Source organism: Rhinolophus sinicus, chromosome 15, assembly GCF_057876585.1.
Source record: "Rhinolophus sinicus isolate RSI-liver-muscle chromosome 15, RSI-T2T, whole genome shotgun sequence".
In the NCBI taxonomy this organism is placed as follows: domain Eukaryota; kingdom Metazoa; phylum Chordata; class Mammalia; order Chiroptera; family Rhinolophidae; genus Rhinolophus; species Rhinolophus sinicus.
This window is the reverse complement of record NC_142515.1, coordinates 90,727,656-90,742,095: the sequence shown is the minus strand read 5'-3', so window position 1 is coordinate 90,742,095 and position 14,440 is coordinate 90,727,656. Positions and strand designations below refer to the sequence as shown.

The window sequence follows — 14,440 nt, the reverse complement described above, 5'->3', positions numbered from 1 at the left end:
GGATGTTACCCTGGTCTGCCCATCCTCTGGGTAAGTCACAGGGCTGGCAGCAATCACATCAAGTACAGCAAGGGGCATAGAGAGCTGTAGCCCAACCAGTGCTGGCAGACCAGGAGATGGTCACCTAGGTGGGTCTGGTGCCACCTCCTGTGTTTCTGGCTGCCTTCCCTCCAGCATCCCTTCCCCTCCCCAGGCTCCCAGTGAGAAATATTCCTCTAAAGTACCAGGGACCATCCCAATAAAACAGACATCTTTACAAGAGGGTCCAGGCTAAAAGAAGCAGTCTCTTCAGAAGGGGTGTCACATAGTAAATCACCCGGTGGGGTGAGGGTTTGAGGGGGGGGGCGAATAAGAAGGAGAAAAAATATGTAAATAAAGCCTCTCCACCTAGTGGTAGAGAGAAGCTCATCCCCAGGGCCCGGGGCAGGAAAGGACAGAAAAGAGGGGCAGCTACTTTATTTTGTTCACGTATATATATATTTATCGAGCTCACACGTCAGAAATTTTACACACTGAATGCCTTTAGTCTCGGGGCCACCCCTCTCCTTCTAGAAACTAATCTCCATGACCCAACCTGCTTAACCCCTGTTGCACAAAGATGTCTGATGCAGAGCCCACCTCAGACATTGGTGCACAGCCTGTCCTGCAGGGGGGAAGCGAGAGTATCTGGCAAAGGCCTGGGAAGGTGAGCCTGCTTTCACCCACAGCCCAAGATGGGCCCCAACCTCTGGCCTCACCCAGTGAGGAGGAAGGGACCCCACCACCCACCATCACCCTTCCATGCCAGCTTGCTATTGGCATGGCCCCGGGTGCAGAGGTGCCCACAGAGTCAAGGGCGGGCTGAGAGCACAGCTGGCGCTCAGGCTTGAGAGTTGAAGGTGGGAGGTGCTGAGTAGCGCTGGCGGGCGTGCTTCTCACAGTACAGCTCATCCCCCACCCAAAAGTGCCCACGCATCTTCAGATTCAGACTGCAGTCAGCACAGGTATAGCAGCCGGGGTGGCGGTACCGCCCCTCCTGGATACGCACAGCCTGGTTCCTGCAGACAGAGGTGTGAGAGCCATTAGCCTGGGGGTGGGGAACCGCAGCACCAGGCATGATGCCCCCCCCCAGTCCCATTCCCCCAGGGGCGGCACCTGGGAAGACCCCAAATCTCAGACCTTGACTCCCAAAGCCTGCCCTTCGGAATTTCACTTCAGCAACCCTCCAGCCCCCACCCCCATGCCCCTTAATCCCCTAAAAAAGTTGTTCCTGCCCCAGCAAAAGGCAGATAAACTCCTTCTGGGTTGTGAATGGGGCAGTGGTTCTCCCAGTGTGGTCTCAGGTGTCAGGATCAGCAGTAGCACAAGCTAGGAGTGTAAAACCTGGGCCCAGGGACCTCCTGAAGAGGCCCCGGGATGCTCTCCCACGCCCAGGGCTCTGCTGCTGCTCTTTGAGAAGCACCATGTAAGACCCTTTCCTTGTGTCACTGAGGCAGGCTGGGGACTGTCCCATTCTGCAGATGAACCACCAAGGCCCAGGGAGGTTAAGGGATTTGCCTAGAGTGAGTCAACTGACCCTCCCCACTGTGCACGGGAAGAAGTTTGGGGGGGGGGGGGGCTTTCAGCAATTTCCCAGAGAATGTGGCTGCTTTGTAATGCCACCCACTGAGAAAAAATGAACCTACCTCTGGAAAATTCGTCCTGTTCCAAAGGGGGTGTGGGAAGGGTAAGAGCAAGATTTTCCAGGAGAAGGCACCTCCTCTAGAGGCAGAGCTCCAGAGGTTGGGAGATGATTGGAGAGAAATGAAAAGCACTAGCATGTCTTACTCCTTTGGGGACGGGGGCCGGGGGGGAGGCAGAGGGGAAGAAATCAGGGAGTAGATGCAGCAGGAAGAAGCCAGCAGCTCAGGCATTCTAAGAAGACTGACAATGACCCATAGAACCCCTCACAGATCCACTGTGGCAATGGGCCCTCCCCCTGACTGGTTGTGAGATACAGGCCCCTTTGAAGAGCACCCCGGGCCCTGTCCCCAACCCTGCCTCCCAGGCCACCAACACTCACGCAATGCTGGTGCTGCACTTCTCACACGTGTGGAGCTTGGGTGGGGTGGCCAGTGCTCTGGAGGTAGGCAGGGAGGCCTGGGGGCTCAGTGAGCTGGGCAGGAAGGCAGGTGTGCCATCTGGGAGGGGTGGGAGCAGACAGAACACATCAGAGCTGGTCTACCGCAGCAGCAGCATCTAGGCTGTATTTATTTACACACACTCCACCTGCTCTAACATGCTCTGAGGACACTCACAGGCGCAGCTACAGGTGGGCCTCTGAAGGAACACTGGGCATGTGAGTGGGGAATGGAGGGAGGAAGTGATCACGCCAGATCTTTGGCTGAGTCTGCGCAAGTACAGGAAGCACGTTCAAGGCTCAGGTATAGGCTGAGCTAAGGCAGCAAAAGGGAGCGTGTGCACCGTCTGACACGGCAGGCCAAGCAGCTGTTTCCTCTCGCGTGGCCGAGTCGTGATGATATTCAGAGACGATAATAATAGGTAATAACAGCACCATGATACACCTTTGTATGGTTTTCAAAGGGCTCTTACCGTGTTTCCCCGAAAATAAGACCTAGCTGGACAATCAGCTCTAATGCATCTTTTGGAGCAAAAATTAACATAAGACCCAGTCTTAATATAATATAATATAATATAATATAATATAATATAATATAATATAACATAACATAACATAATATATACCGGGTCTTATATTAATTTTTGCTCCAAAAGACGCATTAGAGCTGATTGTCTGGCTAGGGCTTATTTTTGGGGAAACACAGTATGTGCATTATTGCAATGGGCCACGCTCAGATGTTATGGAGCAGGTAAGCTCACCATTTGCAGCTGACACTGAGACTCCAGGGGTGATGTCACCAGCCATCAGTGCTCCCCTCACCCCACCGCCTCCCCTTGGCCCCTCTAGGGGCCCTCCCATACCTCAGGGTCTTGGTGGACAGGACCAGCTCTAAACCTTTCCCCCCTACCGCCTGCCTCTGTGAACACCCCCAAGGAGATAAACAGACATCAGAGTTGAAACCAACCACCAGGTTCTGCTGATTCTGCCACTCACATATTTCTCCTGACCATCATCACCCTCTTGTCACCGCCCTGATGCCACCGCCCAGGCCGGCCAGGCCCTCCCCATCTCTCCCCTGGACTAGGGAAGTGACAAACACACACACACACACTCTTGCAGCAGCACTGTCCACGTCCTCCACGTCCTTGGGAGCTGGGCAGGCCTGTGAGCCTTAATAAATAGAGGTCCTGAGTGCCTTCCATCTCCACACTGCACATGGCTGGTCCATCCACGGGCACAGCAAATGTCTGCCAAGAGCCCGTCTCATTTGGTATCGTCTGTACTCTCACTTTGGCCCTGCCTGGCATTATTTAACCAGCCCTCCTGGGTTAGGCCACTCCTAAGCCTGGCATGTGAGGCCTCACAGCCAGGATGTAACCTCCTCAGCCACCCTCCCTGCTGCCAGGCCCGCTATTCTCTGATCCCACACCCAAAAGCCCTCAGGCGGGCGGCCAGCCTCCACATTCCAGAGTCTCCGTGCCACCATCTGAAGGCCATTTTTAAAGCCTTCATCTTTGTTCAAGGGCCACGTCAAATCCCTCTTCCTCCATGAAGAAGACTCCTGATCCCAGCCAGCACCTGGGGCACCTCTGGTAACCCCACCAGATGGTAAATAAGCTCCGTCAGTGCAGGGCCTGTGGCTTCTAGAAGTCAGGGCCCCTCGGTGCCTGCTCCCATGATGAGCACTTAAGAAATACCAGCTCAATAACATGTCCATTCAGGGTCCCGGGGTTTCCTGGGGAACCTCCTTCCCCTACCTGAGCCCCTCAGGGCCTTACCTCTCTCCTCAGCCTCCAGGACTTCCTGCAAGAGCCGAAAGGAGCTGGACTGCCGGGGAGCCGCCCGCCCCTCACGATTTTCCTGCAGCATCTTGAAGACTTCCGAGTCCTCTCCCAGGTGGAGGCGTCCCCCTTCTGAGTCCACACTGCAGGGATGGGAGGCAGCCAAGAGTGAGGGTCCATTCTGGGTGTTAGGAAGATTATGGGGGCAGCGAATGGGTGTCCCAGGGAAAGGATTCTGGGGGTCAGAGGAAAGCCACCTGGGTTTAGACAGGCGAGGACCCCGCATCCCTCCCTGGGAAGCCAGTCTGTCTCCTGCCCCTGCCAGCTCTTCAAGATCTCACCCCACCCTCCAGGGCCCACGGGTACCTGAATCTAGGGCTGGAGGATCTGGGCCCCGGGGAGGGCGGCAGCACCCGTACGGCCGAGTCGCCAGCGCGGCCGAGACCCGCCTGTGGGAAGGAGAGGCACCAGGGGAGGAGTCAGCGCCAGGGCCGTGGCCAGCACACCCATCGCTCTGCCAAGGCCAGCTGTTCCCAGGCCCGACACCAGAGGGCTCCCGGCCCTTGCTGACCAGCAGGTCCCCTACGGGACCGTCACCTTGACCCTGCCCTCAGTGCCAGGGCACTTGGGACTGCTCCTGTTCAGTCCCAGAGGGAAGGGAGGCAGCACCCAGCCGTGACGGTGTGAGGGTTCTGCAAGGGGGCTGGGTGAGGGGCAGAATGAAGACCGGCGGGCACTACCAGCTAAGTTTGGACACAATGCAAATTCCTCTGTTATCTCAGGCCATGTGTTTGGAAAGACGTTGCATGTTGGGGCCTGGCTCCTCCGACAGAACAAGCAGAGAAGCCAATCCTTTTGCCGTGAGGAAAAGGCTGGGGCTGCACAAATGACTTCCCCTCCACACATGCTGGTTTCCCTTCTAAGAGGGCTGGGATCTGGGCTGACCAGCCTCTCCCGGCCACCCTGGGAGGTGTGGTCATGCCTCATGCAGCCTTGGGGAGTCAGGCCAGGCCAGTTCTGGGCCCACACCCCAGCAGCAATGCCCCCTCCTCGTGTGCACTGTCCATCTTGGGCTCTTTCAGTGGCTCTCCACCTGAATATCTCGCCTTCCACCTCCTGGTGCCCTGCTTCCTGGCCTCAGCACCCTCCCCCACTCTGCTCCCTCTCTGACCCAACCCTATGCAAAGGACAGCCTCAGAGGTCACCAGGCGGTGTGGTGCTGAGAGCAGTTTCCTAGAAAGCCACATTCCCTTGACCTTAAAATTCAAAGACAGGAACAAATTATGGGGTCAAATGAAAAAAATTGCATGAGCTCTTTAGGCTAAAAGTAGAAATGTCAGAGTCTGGTGAAGACAGCCCTAGCCTCTCACCAGCCTGCATTCCTCTGCTCTTTGCTCTTTGGGAAAACGTTCTACAGGTGAGGAGACTGAGGGTGAGAAGGGCAAAGTAGCTGGTCTAAGCTACCCAGGGAGTTGGAGGCAGGGCTGTGAGTCCACACCAGGGCTTCTGGGTGCCCAGCTGGTGCTGTATGGTCAAATAACAGACGGTGAAAATTTCCTCAGGAATGACAGCCAGCACCAGCTCCCTCCTCAAGAATGATGTTCCTTGGCCGTCCCAGTATGTGCCCTGCACCGGGACACTGGGCAATGGGGAGAGAGCACTGAAATCTGACTCAGTCCCTTTGAAAGCCAAGTCCTCACGCCAGTCAGAGGGAGAGGCCCTGTTCTCATTTCCCATCTGCTCACTAAGGCTTTTGCCACCCTGGAGGGGGCAACCTCCAGTTTCCAGAAGGGCACCATAAGGGCTGATGACATCCTGAGCTTGGTGCAGCCTCAGCGTGCTCAGGAGCCAGCAGCAAGGCCATAGCCACAGCTGACTGGGGCGGGGGCATCTCATCTACCGTGACCGCTTTCCCCTTCCTCCCACCAGGCCACCACACCTTGGTGGAGAGGCCCCAAGTCCCTCACTTGGAGCGGCTCTGCCTTTCTCCTCTTTCCCTCCCCCTCCACTCGCCTTCTGAGAGGGGACCTTTCATCTCTGAGTCCAGAAAACCTTCTCCCCTGCCCATTAAGAGCTGTCTGTGGCCAGCACCTCTCCAAATGTGTTCTGGGGGAACACGGGATGTTAATGAGTGAGTGGCAAGGGAGGGAGGGTGCCGGGAGAAATTCTGCCGTTAAACGAGTATAGGAAATGAAGAAAATTAAATGTGTTTCTTTCTCTTAAGACTTCTTAGAGCCTTTAAGGGGCTAAGGTGAGTGCCCCGCGGGATCTGTGGGACCCTGTGACTCCCACACTATCTGACCCCAGCCTCACTTGGAGGTCAGAATGTAAGCGTCATTGGGTTGGGATTTCTCTCTGTTTTTCCACCACTGCATCACCATAGCCTAGAAGGGTGCCTGACACAAAGCAGCTGCTTAATAAATATTTGTTGAAGGAATGACCAGGGGCCTCGGGTCAAAGATGGGGCCTCAGAGAGCGAGGGGCCTGAGTCTGAGGCATAGACAGAGGAAGAGGGCTTGTTCCAGGTTACATAGTGGAAGTGGGACTAACCCTCTCCTGCCACCTCTCCCTGCCACCCAGCCCAGGGCTCAGGTGACCTTTGCAGGCATCTGATCCCTGAGGGCTCCTTAAAACAGATTGGTGCCCCCACACCACTCCTCACTCCAGTGTGCGATTCAGTAGGTCTGGGGTGGAGCCTGAGAATTTGCATCCCTATCAAGGGCCAAGGTACTGCTGGTGGTTTGAGAACCACTCCCTATACCACCTTCATGCCCAGAAGGACAAGGAAGGGGGCCAGGATGGACGGACGGCCCCTCTCCAGCCATGCCCTAGGACAAGCTTGCTCCTGGCTGGGCTCTGCCAAAATCTCTCCAGGAGGAGGCCCCCAGGCCCAAACACACAGGTCTTGCTTGTACCACTGCTTCCCCTCCCTCCCCTCATCAGACTCAAGTTTAAACCCTGCCCAAACTCTGCCCGGTCCTACCTCCTGACCTTCCAGCAAAATTCCTGACAAAGCTTTCTCAGGCCACCGCAGCCCACAATCATCTCTCTCCTCCCAGAAGGCCTCCTGCTTTTATAATTAAGACCACACTGTTTAGTGCTTAATTGTTCCAAAATTGTTTTGCATATTTGTCTTATCTCCACAGCTACATTTTAAATTGTTTAAAGGCCATGGAACACATCTCCATGCCCGCATTGCCTGGCAGGCCACTAGGCAGGCCTACAGAGGGTCACCAGGGAGCCCCTTCTGTGCAGTCTCCAGAGGACCCCCCCCTCCTTCCTTCTCCAGAGCCCCCAGTTTCTAGTCCCCTCCCCCAGCCATCTCCAAAGGCTCTGCTCTCTGGAATGCAGAATTATTCAGAGGTAGGATTCCAGCAGCTGGGCTTCATCCCCTTCACCCCAAAGGCTGGACATGCCCTCCCAACTCTGCCCCTAGCAGCTGTGGCCCAGAGCTGTCGGCTGCCTCACTCTCTCACCTCCCCACCCCTGTCCTGAGAGAGGAAAAATACCATAAGGGGGATTGGGCTGTCACTAGTGGACAGTGAGACCTGGTGGGGAGGGCCCAAGGGAGAAGGGCAGGGGTGGGGGTCAGACACAGAGTAGGCCAAGTGCAACTTGAGGCAGAACCACAGTCCCGCTGGTGGTTCCCTGAGCTGCGCCAGAGGAGGAAGAAGGGGGATGGGGTGGTGGAGTTGGGGCACGCATGGGGCTGGAATGGGGAGGAATGTGTTCAAGAGATGCAGCCAGAGCCAAAGGGAACCATCCCAACAACAGCAGCAAAACTATGTCAGCGCTGACCCAAAAGAAACACTGGAGAAGGGAGGACGCCAGCAGGAAGCGGGGAGGTGGCAGTGAGTGGGCGTGAGGAGGCGGAAGGCCACCTGGGACCAGCCGGGCAGGACCCGGTCGCCAGTGTGACCCACCAGCAGACAAGATGGCCTCCTCACTCAGGAGAGAGGAGTGCCTGCTGCTAGGAGATGGAGGGGCTGGCTGCCAAGGTAGGACCAGCCACCTGCAGCCCCATGGCACCACCGGCAACCAGTGGGCATGGGAGCCTCTCTCCTTCCCCCAATATCCTCACCTGTTGGCTTCTGGGGTGGCCCCCATAGGACAGGCGGTCAGCAGCAATGGGTCCCGGGGTGTGTGCCAGGCTCTGGAAACTGAATGGGGGAAATGCACGGTGTGTGTGCCAAGGTCCCCACCCAGCCTACCCCAGGGAAACAGAGGGTGCCCCAGGGCCCCCTAAACACAGCTACTGAGATTTCGAGAGACCTGATGGTCAGGGTGTCCACCCCCTACACTCACCTGCGGCTGATCACCGCCTCTCCAGGGAGGGGGTGCTGGCTGGTGGGAGACTGGGTAGAGAAGGGGCTGCTTGCCCGGGGGCTGAGGGAGGCCGGGCTGGAGCAGGAGGACCGGAGGGAGGACTGGCTGTCAGAGTGCGTCCTCACGGAGCCCTGTGGACACAGGGCCAGGAAGAGTGGGCTGCCCATCCCACTGGGCCTTGCCCCTCAGGCCTCCCCCATACTTCAGGGCGCTGGGGCTCCCAGCTGAAGGCACCATCCTACCTGGAAACGTGTGGCCAGTACCTCCACAGAACTTTCCCCATTGGTCTGCCCAGGAGAGGCAGCCCGGGACCTGAGGAGAGGACAGAGAGGCAAATGTTCACAGGGCTCCTGCAACCCTACTTAGCTGGTAGGGGGTAGAGATGTCAGCTGTCCCACACCAGGTTCTCAAGAGCAGTGAAGTATCCAAAATGTTCAGACAGCAGGTTGTAAACTTCAGCAAAAAAGTTACATAAATTCAATTTTATTAAAAACTCCTCACACTATCCCCACTACCACCGCCTTTCTTTTTCCTTTTTCTTTTCTTCTTCTTCTTCTTTTTTTTTTTTTTTTTTTTTTTTTTTTCGGCATTTCAGCCAGATTTTGTCACTGGCCAGCATCAATTTGTAGATCAATTTTGGGGGAGACAGCAGATTTCATCCAATAATCCTTTATCTTTCAGCCATGGAGAAACTAAGCTCAGAGTGGGAAAGTGAGTTGCCCAAGCTCCTAAAGCCCAACCAGAGGCTGTTCCCCACCAGCTCCGCCGCTGACGGCCAGAATGGCTTTGAGAGGGTCACTCCTGGTTCTTTCCTCAGACTTCTCCCCCGTAAAACAACGGTGGGTAAAACAACGGTGGAGCTGGCCCTCTTCCCACCAGGCAGGCAGCTGTAGGACCTCAGGTCTCCCACCAATCACCAAGGCAGCCAACAAGAGGGCTCTCCCACCCCAACTCCCCAGGACTCTACTTCAAAGCCCTTCCCAGTGGAGCCCAACTGGACCCTTGAAGAGGCCATTGGAGGGGCAGGACCTGGCTGAGGGTGGGAAAAGCGCCTGCGATGTACCATCCCCACACCATTCCTGGATGTCTGGCCACTTCTAGAGAGGTTAGCAAGAACCTCAGGCACCACACACCACACCAGACTCAGCCTCCCTGGGGAGGGGAGTGGAATCAGAGTGGGGGAAGCGTGGGCTGTGGCTCTAGCTCTGAGCACTGCTTCCTGCCACAGGGCTCTGAGCGCCTGAAAGGTCATGGTGAGGGTGTTGTTTAGCGGGGATTAGGTGAGAGCTGGGCAAAAGAAAGAAGAGACATGGAGTCTTGACCTGCCCAACATGGAGCTGGAGGCCTGGGGGGTACTTAGCCAGACGGGGCTGAGTCCCTTTAAGAGGGACCTGAGAGGAAGTGATGGCGTCAGCAGCTCCCTGCCCCTCTAGGCAGCCTCTTGTAGATTTTGGTCCCCTTCCCAGATGCCATGAGGTACTGCCCACCCTCCTCCTCTGAGTCCCACTCTTGCAAACACTCTTGAGCCAGAGTGGCATGAAGTCGTCACTGAAGGGGCCAGGGACCACAGAGCATCATGGGAGCCAGCTTTTACAGCACTGTGGGAGAGCCGGGGCCAGGAAAGGGCATGGAACCAAGGCTCAGGGAGAGCCTGGTGGTGGGGGTGGTGGCAGAGAGGCAGGAGGTACCTGACTCAAGTTCAAGGCCCACCCAAAGGGCTCTCCTGGCTGAGGGAATCTCCCAGCATTCCTGCTCTGTGACTCACCGAGATGCCCCACCCTGGGGAGCCACCTGTTCCCCCTCCCCCAAGCCTCCAGGCTGTAAACCCCACTAGCCAGGAATCTTCCTTCACCAGCAGGGCCCAGAGAGGCACTGGAGGGAGGGACAGGGACTCTCTGGGAAGGAGCCCTCAAATTCCTCACCTTCATCCTCAACCCCGCCCCCAATCATCTGAACAAAGGCCATGCCCTCTTTGAGGCACACGGGCCCTGGAGACCCAGCCTAAGGCACACCTTTCCCCTCTTCAACCCACTTGATGCCCACACCCAGTGCCCCACACACTTGGGAACCAGTCAAACCCGGGCGTCCAGGTGGCTGATGCCAGCCTGCCCTACCTGTGGCTGCATGCCCAGCTGAGCACAGGGTCACACTCAGCCCACCCTGCTGCAGGCCTGGAGCCCCAGACCTTCTCACAGATGAGCCAAAAGGGCCTGGGAAGACCAGGCGGGGCTGAGGACAGGGGAAGGGGCCACCGGTGCAGTGGGCTAGCAGAGGGGAGAAGAACGCTAGCAGACCTGGCAGAGGTGGTGGATAGAGGGCCTACCGGTCCAGCTGCAGCCGCAGTGGGGAGGGGCTCTGTCGGATCTTGCTCTGGGCCTCAGCATGAAGCATACCCTCTGCACTCTCCCCGTTGATGGCCACGATAATGTCGCCAGGCCGAAGGTCGGCAGCCTCAGCCTTGCCCCGCTCTGTTACCTGTTAGGGGATGAGGAGCAGGTACTCTGAAGTACCCCCACTCAGACAGTGGTGACACTCAGGGAGGCAGGGAGGAGAGGGAATTACCCTCTGTCCCACCCAAGAAACACAGAAGCTGGTTTGAACCAGACTGACCTGTGTCCCCCTTCAGCATCTCTCTACATGCCCATCAGTGTCTGCCCAGCTAATCAGCTAATGCCCTCCAAAACTGGAGGGGCTTCCCCCCTCCCTCCTCGGTCAGCACTGGCATTCTAACCGGGGCCTCTCAAAGAATGTGTAATGACAGAATTTCAGGAACTGTACTTGGAAATACTTTTGGATAGAGAGCCCTGCCCATGCAATCACACGGGGCTGGTGGCTGCCTGCGCACAGGGGGTCTGCAGGACCACCCAGGCCTGGCTCAAGGGGAAACTGCCAACAACACAGGGGCTCCTGTTCTGGTAACCACCCAAAGTGGCTGCCAGGAGGTATGGGATTGGTGACCAAGGAGAAAAGAGCAGGCCCTGTACTTGGCCCAGCTCCTTTTCACTCCCCAGGAGCCTGTTCCCGATGTGGCCCCCACATCCCCAGGACAAGAGGGCCCCAGCCCTACCTAGGGCTGCACTCCCAGAAGTAGGCGTCTGGCTCCAGAACACAGAAAGGTATCTGTGGGGACCAGGTGGATAGGACAGACCCTATGGGGTACTTTCTCATCTCATGGAACTAGCCCTTACCTTGGTCACCATGATGGGCGTGTGGAAATCCCTGCCCCCGGTGATACGAAAGCCCCAGGGCGCCGGCCCCACCACATCCACGGTCAGCGCCATACCTGAGGAAGAGAAGATGAGAGGTGGAGCCTGCCACCCAGAGATGCTCTAAGGGGGCAGGAGGAAGGCAAAAGGGAGGAGATGGGGTGACAGGTCCGCGCAGTAGCCAGTCAGGGGCTGGAGGTGGGTGGGTAGAGGAAGTGACTAACTCCCTCCCTCACCCCCCAGTTTCACTTCCCCCCAACCCTGGGAAGCCAGGACTCTGAGTTCCCCTTCTCTGTGTTCAGCAGAGCAGCTCCCTGGAGGTAGGCTGTCAGGGTGCCAGACAGGGGCTTGCTGGAGACCTGGCAGGCAGGGGCTGGCAGGTGGTAGGAGATGGCAGCATTTCCTCCTCTCCCCCTCCTCCACCATCAGGGCTAAGTCCCGCTAGTGCTTGTTTCCTGTCCCCAAAACCGACAGCACAAGTTACTTCCTCCCCACTCTGGGGGAGGGCAGCGCTGTGAGAGCAGTGACAGAAGGAAGAGAGTGGTGACACCACAGAGTGTTCAAGTAGTTTTCTGGGTTGGGGATGGCCAAGGTGAGGCGAGGGTCTTCAGAGGGGCCTCCTGCTGCCTGCTCAGGCCCTGGCAACAGAGTCCAGCTAGGCAAGCCTGGGCTTCCCACCTCCCCCAGGGGCCTGCGGCCCTCCAAACAGCCCAAAAGAAGGACAGGTTCATCTGCCAAGCTGGGCACACCCACACCCTTGGCACTGGCCGTCAGGGTGAGCTGACTGATGCTGCCTGTGAGCTGGGGCCACAGGCCTCCCATCCACTGCCCCCTCCCTGGGCAAGGGAGTGTCCTTGCAGACTGGCCCTTGTAGGGTTCCTGGAGCCTCTAGTTCTGGAGCCAGGAGCCAACCCAGGCAGAAAGCTGCAGTGTCAGGCTGGGACACCACCCTGCCCAGCACCCACCCTGGAGCTGGCTCTGGGGAGGCCCAGAGGTTGCAAGTGTTGTTCAAATCTATCCAAGGGCACTGGGGCCACCGCCCCACGTTTAGAAGCCTGAGGAGGGGGTGCACAGGCCAGTGGGGCTGTTTGCCCTCTTCCAGGCTCTGTGGCTTCCCCTATGCCCAAGCCCCAGCTTCTGTCCTTCCCTAGGCCCCCGGCCGGCGCTAGCGGCTCACACCCTTGGATTCCCGGACCTTTGAGCCGGACAGTGGACTCCGCGCCGGGCGCAGCTGGGACGTGCCCAGCCTGTCTCCCCGGCTCTCCCAGTTCCGGCGCCCTCTCCGCTTCGAGGCTAAAGTACCCGCAGGCCAGGGGCTTGGAGGAGTAGAGCCCGGGATGGGGAAGTCCAGTCGGCGCAGAGCGCTATCCCCGAAGCGAGGCTGCGGAGAGAGGGGCTGGGGGCGTGGGAAGGTCCCAGAGCCAAGGGGCGCCCAGGGGGAGCGGGCGCTCAGAGCCGCGGGCGAGCCGGGACGCCGCCTGCTGCGTGGACCGTGCGCAGGTGGGCGCGTTCAGCTGGCCCCCGCTCACCTGTCGGGCTGGGCGGCTGGGTCCAGGAGGGAAGGGAGGGTGAGGAGACGCCGGCGCTCCCGCTGCCGCCGCCGCTGCCGCCTGCCCAACTCTTGGGAGAGCCGCCCGGGGCTCCGGGACTTGCCTCCGCCCATGTGATCCCGGAGCCGCCCCTGCCGCCGCCCCGGCGGGGGAAGCCACCTCCTCCGTGCAGCCCGGCCCCGGCGCTGCCTTCTGGTCCACGCCACGCTGTGGGGCGGGTGACTCTCTCTCTAGAGCCCCCTAGAGGCCGCGACCGTCCTCCCCGAGGTGCCGGGTCCTTTCGACTAACCCCCCGAGTGCAGGGGAGGCGTTCTCGTGGCGTTCCCGAGCCCCACTTCGCAGACGGCTGAGGCTGCGGTCCCCAGAAACTCTCCCCCTGCCCCGCCCCACCAAGGGCCTGGTCTGTCTGCGGTGCGCCCGGCTGGTCCGCCTGCTCCAGGCTCCCACGCTGGCTAAGATGAAGCCCGACACCCACAGAACCCGAACTAGAGCCGCCCCGCCGCCTTCCCGAGGACACCGCGCTAAACGGGCGGTGGCGCAGAGCTTCCCGGCTAGAGATGTCCCGCAAGCCAGCTCCACTCTGGGCGGCTTGTCAGATCCAGGAGGAGATAAAGAGAGAAGATGAAGAGCGTACATGGAGGTCCTGGGGCAGCCTCCTGGGCTACACAGGTCCCTCCCTCTTCTGGGCTGATTCGTTTTCCATTCCTGGCTGCCCTCACCTCTTGCTGCCGTGCCTGGGGCCGGCCAGCCCCAACAACCCCCACTGGCTCCTCGTCCCCCAGGCCCCACCTGGAACCCAAGCTCCAGGGATCAGGAGAGGACAGCCAAGGAGAGGCCCCAGGGGCCAATTCAGAACCATCTGGCAAATGGTTCCCTGAGTCATACCTAGCAACCCTCCTTCTGGGGACCTCATGGCCCACCAGAGCTGGCTCCACCTCCTACTGGTCTTCACTTTGTACTCTCTCTGACAGGCTGGTCTGTTTTCAGGGGGCACACCTGTGGGCACAGCTGTAACTTGCTTGCCTCAAGTCGTCATTCCCTCCTAGTTCCCTTTGCAAAGAGTGCCCTCACCCCCCTCATGCCTACCTATGCCCTGGGCCTCCTCCTCCCTGTACATAGTCCAGCTCGCCTCCAGCCTGCTACCTCCCCTGTTCCCAGCCTCCCAGAGCCTCTATTCCCAGTGTGTGTAAGCCACTCGCCTACTAACTGGCCCTGTGTCTGATGGTTGGCCACTTGGCCTGATGTACCCACCCTCCCCCCTAGACTGGAAGCCCTGAGGGAGCAGGAAGCCCCAGGTAGGGAGCCGGCACAGCCTTGGGGTCGCACAGACCTCGCCTCAAATGCCAGGTCTGCCTCTACTAGCCATGTGACCTTGGGCAATTTCCTCAGCTCCTCTGGGTCTCAGTTTCCCCATGTGTAAATGGGGACAAAGCATAGTTGTGCCGATTGCCCTCCCATGTAAAGCTGCCTGCACAC

The 14,440-nt window shown here is 58.5% G+C and overlaps 1 protein-coding gene across 2 annotated transcripts; it reads right to left on the bottom strand.

Annotated features, from left to right (window-relative positions):
- Positions 1–454: 454 nt before the first annotated feature.
- PDLIM2 (PDZ and LIM domain 2) lies at positions 455–13,174 on the bottom strand. Of its 2 annotated transcripts, none has more exons than XM_019714534.3 (10): positions 12,610–13,174; positions 11,397–11,491; positions 10,532–10,683; positions 8,451–8,520; positions 8,188–8,339; positions 7,964–8,042; positions 4,249–4,331; positions 3,880–4,025; positions 2,042–2,159; positions 455–1,037 (listed from the first exon to the last, which is right to left on the bottom strand). In XM_019714534.3, the coding sequence occupies exons 2-10, from the start codon at positions 11,487–11,489 to the stop codon at positions 860–862; spliced, it is 1,071 nt and encodes a 356-aa protein (XP_019570093.3). In that variant the 5' UTR covers positions 11,490–11,491; positions 12,610–13,174; the 3' UTR covers positions 455–859. The 2 variants fall into 2 exon arrangements, with proteins under 2 accessions (XP_019570093.3, XP_019570087.3); XM_019714528.3 differs by having other exon boundaries at positions 12,944–13,173.
- Between the last annotated feature and the right edge of the window lie 1,266 nt (positions 13,175–14,440).

Bases quoted from the DNA above. Each gene is read 5' to 3' on its own strand.
- PDLIM2 (XM_019714534.3), bottom strand. From the start codon at position 11,489: ATGGCGCTGACCGTGGATGTGGTGGGGCCGGCGCCCTGGGGCTTTCGT. The intron at 4,332-7,963 runs GTGAGGATATTG...TCCTTCCCACAG, and splicing joins GCCACCCCAGAAGCCAACAG to GCGGGTCTCGGCCGCGCTGG. The intron at 1,038-2,041 runs GTGAGTGTTGGT...CTCTGTCTGCAG, and splicing joins AAGTGCAGCACCAGCATTGC to GAACCAGGCTGTGCGTATCC.